This window comes from Gekko japonicus, unplaced genomic scaffold (assembly GCF_001447785.1).
Source record: "Gekko japonicus isolate JY-2015 unplaced genomic scaffold, Gekko_japonicus_V1.1 scaffold557, whole genome shotgun sequence".
Taxonomy (NCBI): Eukaryota; Metazoa; Chordata; class Lepidosauria; order Squamata; family Gekkonidae; genus Gekko; species Gekko japonicus.
In genome coordinates this window covers 874,209-882,474 of record NW_015175986.1, presented here as the reverse complement: position 1 = coordinate 882,474, position 8,266 = coordinate 874,209, and the positions used below count along the sequence as shown (strand labels likewise).

Below are 8,266 nucleotides of genomic sequence, written 5' to 3'. Positions count from 1 at the left end.
CAAAGAACACTAACAGGTTAGTGAGACAAGATCTTCCCTTACAGAACCCATGCTGAGTCCGCCTCAATAGTTTTTGTTCATCAATGTGCTTACTAATTCTTTCCTTAATAACAGTTTCCACCAATTTACCTGGTATCGACGTCAGACTGACTGGCCTGTAATTTCCGGATCTCCTCTGGAACATTTTTTAAAGATGGGAGTGACATTAGCTACCTTCCAGTCCCCAGGAATGGAGGCAGATTTTAAGCTAATTATTATTGTTCCTTCCATTTTTCGCTTCTAGAGCCTCGCTTTTACAAGTCCTTTCTCTCGTGTTCACTGGCAATTTTTAACTCTCCAGAGATAATGATACTCTCCACAGGCAATTTCTTCATCCCCCATTTAACTCGTCATTCATGATTTCCCCTGTACCTTTGTAACGGCCGCTTCTTGCATAAAAGGGGGGGCCAAATCGGGGGGTAGTTCTTCCAACTCCATCTGTCTCTCAATGCAATGTATCTTCCCCAACGACAACAAAAAAGAAAAACTTTAAAAACAAACCGGGTGGCAGCGTCTCACAAGAACTCCGATCTTGTTCGCTTGTTATCTGCCTCAGCGTCGGGGCTGCTCTGGACACCTCCCCCGCCCTGCCAATTGCGGGGAAGGGCCAGAAAAATGCCCCCTGCTCCAGCACCCACCAACGGGGTGCTGGACGAGCTCCCCCGACATGCGGGGGGCCCGAACGAAGCGAAAGCGGTGCGAGCGGGGACGGGGCACTCCGGGCTCCCGCCTGCTCGTCGATGCGCCGTACCGGAAGTCGGTAGGATTTCTCCTTCCCGAGTAGAACACATATTGACCCAATCAATGTGTGGGTAGTTAAAATCACCTATTATGACACAGTTTTTTTGTCTAGCCGCTATCTTTAATTCATTCATCAGTTTATAATCCTCCTTTATCTCTTGATCTGGTGGGTGGTAACAAACTCCCAGTGTTAAGCTTCCTTTTGGACCCACTATTTCAACTCATAGCATTTCCAGAAGCAAATCCAATTCTCTTACCCTCTCAATCTTACTGGACTGTATACCCTCTCTGACATACAGAGCCACCCCACCTCCAACCCCCCCCCCCATCCTTCCGATATTGGATCTCCTCTGGAACCCCTTTTAAAGATGGGAGTGACATTTTCCTCATCCCACCAAGTTTCTGAAATACCCACAATGTCTATTTTCCCCCCAACACCAAGCACTCCAACTCCCCAATTTTACCTCGGACACTTCTAGCATTTGTATAGAAACAGCTATAATTTCCCATACAAGTTAAGCCTGCAACCTTCCAGCCTGCATCCTTCCTCTTGCTATCTCGAGTCGTTGTCCGGCAGTCCATGTCACCAGCCATGGCCTCTGTGGACAATTTCAATCCACCTCCCTGTAGAAAAGCAACAGGTACCCCCTCATCTCTCGGAGATGATCCGACCCGAACCTGTCGGCTTTCCCCCAATATTCAGTTTAAAAACTGCTCTGCCACCTTTTTGATTTTAAACGACAGCAGCCTGGTTCCTTCTCGGGACAAGTGGAGACCGTCTCTTCTGTACAGATCCCTCTTGTTCCAAAAAGTATCCCAGTGCCTAACAAACTTTAACCCCACCCCCCTACACCATCGTCTCATCAACGTATTGAGACTCCTGATTAATGATTTGGAGTTGGGAGTAAGGAGTGAAGTGGCTAAATTTGCGGATGATACGAAGTTGTTCCGGGTGGTGAAAACCAGTGAGGATTGTGAGGCACTCCAAAGGGATCTGTCAAAGATGGGCAAGTGGGCGTCAACATGGCAAATGGGGTTCAATGTGGCCAAGTGCAAGGTGATGCACATTGGAGCCAAAAATCCTAAATATAAATACACGTTGATGGGGTCTGAACTGGCAGAGACTGATCAAGAGAGAGATCTTGGAGTTGTAGTAGATAACTCACTGAAAATGTCGAGACAGTGTGTGACTGCAATAAAGAAGGCCAATGCTATGCTGGGGATTATTAGGAAGGGTATTGTAAACAGATCAGCCAATATCATAATGCCGCTATATAAATCAATGGTGCGACCTCATCTGGAATACTGTGTGCAATTCTGGTCACCACACCTTAAAAAGGATATTATAGCTTTGGAAAAAGTGCAGAAAAGGGCAACTCGAATGATAAAAGGGTTGGAACACTTTCCCTATGAGGAAAGGTTAAGGCGCTTAGGGCTCTTTAGCTTGGAGAAACGACGACTGAGGGGTGACATGATTGAGGTTTATAAGATTATGCATGGGAAAGAGCAGGTAGAGAAAGAGGTACTTTTCTCCCTTTCTCACAATACAAGAACTCGTGGGCACTCCATGAAATTGCTGAGCGGTCGGGTTAGAACAGATAAAAGGAAGTACTTCTTCACCCAAAGAGTGATTAACACTTGGAATTCACTGCCACAGGAAGTGGTGGCGGCTACAAGCATGGACGGCTTCAAAAGGGAATTAGATAAGCATATGGAGCAGAGGTCCATCAGTGGCTATTAGCCACAAGGTATAGATAGGGACTCTGGGGCAAGTGATGCTCTGTCATCTTGGTGCTTGGGGGGGTCAACAGTGGGATGGCTTCTAATGTCCTGGCCCCACTGGTGGACCTCCTGATGGCACTGGTATTTCTGGCCACTGTGTGATACAGAGTGTTGGACTGGATGGGCCTCCAACATTGGCATCTCTTATGTTCTTATGTTCTGATCTGTGCCTGTCTCTCTGGCCCTGCACGTGGAACAGGTAGCACTTCCGAGAAGGCTACCTTGGAGGTCCTGGCCTTGAGTTTCCTGCCCAGCAGCCTAAATTTCTCCTCCAGGACCCAACGACTGCATTTCCCCACATCATTGGTGCCGACATGCACCACGACCACTGGCTCCTCCCCAGCACTATCTACCAGCCTATCTAGAACACGCGTAATGTCCGCTACTTTCGCACCAGGCAGGCTAGTCACCATACGGTCAGTACACGGGTTCGCCACCCAGCTGTCTACCTGCCTAAGGATCGAATTACCAACTTCCAAGAGCCCCCCCCCTCCCCCTCCCTGCCCAGGGATGGTTCCTTGGTGCAAAGGGATACCCATTCACCAGATGAAGAAGAGGTCCCTTCTGAGGGCATATTCCCCTTACCCTCAGCCCTGTGTCCTCTCGACCCTCATGCTCCCTGACAGCGGTGGGGCTGCCATAACCAGAGTGGGACATATCTAGCAAGTCCCCGAGAGTCTTCTCCATGTGCCTAACTGACTGTCTCTGCTTTTCCAGGTCAGCCACCTTGGCTTGAAGGGAACAAACTCGTTCCCTGAGAACCAGGAGCTCCTTGCACCGAGCACACACCCAAGACTTCTGTCCAGTGGGCAGATAGTCATACATGTGACACTCCCTGCAAAACACTGTTGACGATAAAGAGAGATGCTTTTTGTCTGCTCTTTCTCCTGTTCCACAGGGGGAAGCACCCAGACCCCCAAGGACTAGGGGCTGAGCCATGAGCCTGAGCTATGGAGGACGAGGGGCTAGGATTCTTTTTCGTTTTTTTAAATTATTCCTGCACATCTGGAATCTGGGGAACTGCTGGAGAAGAAAGCTACCTAGTGGGTCTTTTGGCTTTACAGAGAGCAGCCGAGTAACAGCAGAACCTTTCCTTCCTCTAGTACCAGTGTCTGGTGGAGAGCTGTGCAGAGAAGTTCAAGAGCAGCAAAGACCGGAAGGACCATTTGATCAAAGTGCACCAGTATCCCGCCGACTTTAGGTTTGATAAGCCTGTGAAATCCAAAAGGTAAATATGCTCACTGTGTAGTTTTCTTTGAATGCTCTGCCTTGGGAATAAGATCAGTATGTGGAAGGTAGGCATTGGCCAGAAGGAAAGCAGAGGACGGTGTAGAAAGGAGGCCGTGGCTTCTCTCCGGCACCTCACTGAGCCTCTAGTTGCCCTGAAGGAGAAGCCCTGAAAACTATTATGTCTTTGCCGCAGCACAAAAACAATGACGCCTCCATCTAGAGACCACAGTGTGCCAATGGATGTTAACATCGAAGCCTGTGAACGTTCACCAGGGGATGCCATGGAAACCGGCCCTAGTGAGACTGCAGCGGATCAGGCCCCCCAGCCTGGGATGGAGAACACGCCGGTCTCGCCACCGTCTGTGACACAGCTCCCTAGACCCAGGTCTGTTTCCCTGCCGCTTTGGAAGAGCCAAGGTCTGTCCTGACACTATTGCTGTGCCCGCCGGTGTACCTGCTGCTGTTGTAAAAGCAGGAGCCTTTTGGGGCATGTTTTCATTCCAGCATGGAACTCTCCTGGGCTTCACCAGGGGCCCGTGTAGCACCTGTGGCTCCTCCTCCCATGTGCCCCAGCCCTCCCTCGGAATACTTGGGGTCTGCGTAAGAGGGGCTTCTGTTCTCTTTTTCCCCACCAGGATGTTGATTATTTGCTAATTGGGGATCGTTTGTTGGCATAATCTGCACTTCAAGCAGCTGAGCGCATTTGAGCAGGCAGCACCTTAGAGACCGTCAAGATTTGGGGGTGGGTTGGGGGGTCCTGAGCTTTCAAGCGTCGAGGCTCCCTTCGGCGGGCCTTTTGCCTCTGACCGGGGGGGGGGGCGCTCTCTGATTCTGGGGAGCTCCTCCCCCGAAGACCTTGCTGGACTCGGAATGGGGCTCCCCTGGACTCGAATCCGACCCCTGTAATCTGCTGCAGTCCAGCCGGGCTCCCTTCCGAAACTGGTCTCAGCCCCGCGTGTGTCTCACAGCCGGGGGTGTCTGCAGCGGTGGGCGTTTAATAAGCAGGTCTCAAAAACAGCTTTTAAAAAGGCTGCACCTTCATGCCTTCCGGTGCCAGGCAGAGGGTGGCATGCCAGTCAGCTGACCATGCAGGTCCGGCCAGCTGACTGTGTTATTATCTGGCCTTCCATCCGATTCTCCCCCTCGCCGAGAAGGTCCCTGTGCGGGTGGCCGTCCCCCCCCCACTTTTCCATGTTGCTCCGGGCGGGGGGGGGGGGCGTTGGTCCTCCCGGGCTGCTTGTCTTCTTCTAGCCAGACTGAGAGCACCAGAACTCCAGCGAGGGGGGGGGCTCCCCTCTAGGCGATCCGCCGGGGTTGGGGATGCTTTCAAGCATACTTTGAACATGGCTGTTTGGTGGTCCAGCATTTTTAGCGAGCCCTCCCTGCAAGGGGCTCAGGGCAGCCTGCCTGGTTCACACCTCCTCACAACCATCCTGTGAGGTAGGGTAAGCTGAGTCCTCCTCGCTGCGCAGCAGAGAACATAAGAACATAAGAGAAGCCAATGCTGGATCAGGCCAGTGGCCCATCCGGTCCAACACTCTTGTGTCACACAGTGGCCAGAAATACCAGGTGCCATCAGGCGGTCCAGCAGTGGGGCCAGGACATTAGAAGCCCTCCCACTGTTGCCCCCCCCCCAAGCACCAAGAATACAGAGCATCCCTTGCCCCAGAGCCCCAATCTATACCTTGTGGCTAAGAGCCACTGATGGACCTCTGCTCCAGATGCTTATCTATTTCCCCCGGTGCCCATCAGGGCCAGGAAGGCATTCCACGCAGGATGACCGTGGCCTGGCGGAGGGAGGGTTCTGGAGAGCGCAGAAGCTGGCGGGCTGTGCTGTGTTCTTTTGGTCTGGCCTTGATGAGGACGTTTTGGGGGCTTTGGGGATCTCTTGCGAGGGGCTGTCACGGCTGGCCTCCATCCTTTGCTCTCCTGACATCAGGCTATAACTTCACTGCTTTAAAAAAGGTCAGCCAATTGTCCCATAGCAAGGTAACTTTTTATTGTTAAGTCTCATAAGTATGAAACCTGCTGAAGGTTGAACTGCATTTAGTTCTTTCCAATGAATACTTCAAAAATACTTGACCACCGTTTGACAGAGCAGCTGAGCAAGTGGTTTCTGACTGTCCAGAGGCCCAGCTCTGGTTAGGGTGTTCTCTCTGTCCCAGCTGTCCAGCCCCAGCTCCTTGAAAGGTGGCACCTGGATCATAGGGCCCAGAGCCACTCACGTCCATCGTTCAGTTGCAGCTGACTGCTCTGCCAGTTTGTAACAATCTGCTAGACCTTTATGATGGGTTTCAGCCAGAGCCTCTGGAGGGAGAGGGGGCACGTGAATCCTCAGGAGAGACAATAAATGCCCCGGTGACAGCGGCCTTTTCTCATTGGGCTTTTGTCTTCCAGGATCCCGCCCAGCATCTGCTTTGGGCAAGGGGCCACCCGCGGCTTTAGAAGCAGGAAGAAGAGAGTCTGAGTGTGGACGGTGGTCCCTGCTGCTGCTGCTGCTGCGCGTGGACACTCGTGGCAGGCGCCCAGAAGATGCGCGTGGGAGGAACGGAGCCTGCGCCTGCGGGGGGGGGGCAGAGTGGGGGCCGGCACAGTCTCCTCTCCAGGGGAGGTTCCTCTTCAGAGGGCCCACGGCCGCCTCCTCTTGCGGCCACCCCGTCTCCAATCAGGACGTTTCCAATTAAGAACGGACGGATTTTGAGGCCAGCGTGGCCACCTCCAGATGCTTCTGTCCAGATGCCAGCATTCACGGCGGCCTTTGGGGCTGACGCCGCACCTGCACGACCTCAGCCATCCGTGTGCCACAACCGTGCTGGGCCTTATGAGCCCCTCCCAGTGGCAGGCAGACTAAGGGGGTGAGGCTGAGAGGGGGGGACTTTCTGGATCGCAGCTCTACTTGCTCTGCCGGGGCAGCATAAGGGCAGACGCTCACTGGCCATCCTCTGGAGCTGCATGGGGGAGGGGGGGGACGGAGAGGTCGGTCGCTCTGAGCATAATAGCAGTGCTTCTTGTTATTACTTGCCAAAAGAAGTTTCCTTGTCGTTTGCCTTTGGCCCCGTGAGTTAGACGTCAGGCATCTGACGAGGTGAGAGAACAATGAGGGGGAGGACAGAGTGACGCCAAGCCGCGAGGAGGGGCCGGGTGGGGTCTGTGTCCCCGATGATGAAGGCTCCTTTCGCCTTCGAGCTGCGGCCCATCCCTCCCTCCCTCCCTCCCTCCCTCCCTCCCTGCCTCTTCTTGCACAGCCTTTGGATGGTGGGTGGAGAGAGAGAGTGGGTGTGGGTTTCAGATCATTCTCTGGGGTGGGGGTGGGTAACCCGGGAGAGGAGAGCAGAATGGCACGTGACTCCCCCCCCCACACACACACACAAGTGCCGCGTGGCCTGCCATGGGTGGACAGAGGAGGAGAAGGAGAGGTTGGACTTCTACCCCTGGCCCGTTACTCGGGAGTCTCCGAGCGGCTGACAGTCTCCTCCCCCTCCCCACCACTGGCACACCCTGTGAGGCAGGTGAGGCTGGGAGAGCTCTGAGAGGACTGCCCTTGAGAGAACCCCCGAAAGGCCACCCAGCTGGCTGCACGGGGGGGAGGGGGAGAACCCAGATTGGAGCCCGCCCGCCCTCCTGCCCACCACACCAAGCTGGCTCTGGTGGGTTCGTCCTCCCCCTGTGGTCCTGACAAGCTCTAATACAACTGTATCTGTTTAAACTTTTGCAATTGCTTTGTCTTCTTCCTCCTCAGAAGCAGATTGTCCTTTTGTCTGGAGAGGTAGTTGTTCTCCTCATCGGAGTCGGGGGGGGCAGTTCCTAGGCCGGTGGGGGTCCCGTGGGTGCTCAGGAAGCCGCAGTCCGCAGAGGCCGGGCAGTGTCGGCCCTTGTGTCAGGGTCCCGTAGGAATCAGTTCTCAACAACGTTCCTTCAGAAGGTCCAGGTTTATTGAGTGCAGTAAAGGCAGGTCCTCTGGGCACATATCCTGCGTCAGAACTCATTGCAAGCCCGCGAAACGAGAAGATGCGCTCACTTCGGAGCAGGGTCCCCTGGTGGGTCTGAGCCAGTCAGGGGTTAAGCTGAAGCCCGCCTGAGCGGACGGGTCTCTGCGTTCCCAGTGAAAGCAGCAGCCTGGTACCAAGGTCACAGGCCTCGGCTAGCAGATAAGACACGGTGAGGAAAAGCGGAGGCCAAGATTCCTGCACAGCAACAGACTCTGCGTCAGCCTCCCCACCCCCCTCCCCCTGCCACAGCAGCAGAGCTGGGGGACCTTGTCAGCTGGAGACACACACCCCGTAGACATTCCCAGGGCCGGAGGTCCTTGGACCCGGGAAAGGGGGGGGGCGCTGCTGCCAAGGATTGTGAATGGGACCTTCTGCAGCCAAAGCACAGTCTCTGCCGGGAGATTTGGCATCTTTATTATTATTATTTATTATTTTCAATTTGTGTCCCGCCTTGCCGGCGGACTGGCTCTTTGAGAAGCTCCCGA

General features: G+C 54.0%; 1 protein-coding gene across 1 annotated transcript in view; it reads left to right on the top strand.

Moving 5' to 3' along the window:
- Nucleotides 1–7,301, top strand: part of ZNF511 (zinc finger protein 511) — a gene marked incomplete at its 5' end in the record, with an annotated part of 12,271 nt that extends 4,970 nt beyond the window's left edge. Inside the window, 3 exons of the mRNA XM_015426304.1 lie at nucleotides 3,666–3,790; nucleotides 3,986–4,177; nucleotides 6,190–7,301. Coding sequence (XP_015281790.1) covers nucleotides 3,666–3,790; nucleotides 3,986–4,177; nucleotides 6,190–6,259 — 387 coding nt within the window. The remainder of the gene's footprint in view (nucleotides 1–3,665; nucleotides 3,791–3,985; nucleotides 4,178–6,189) is intronic.
- Between the last annotated feature and the right edge of the window lie 965 nt (nucleotides 7,302–8,266).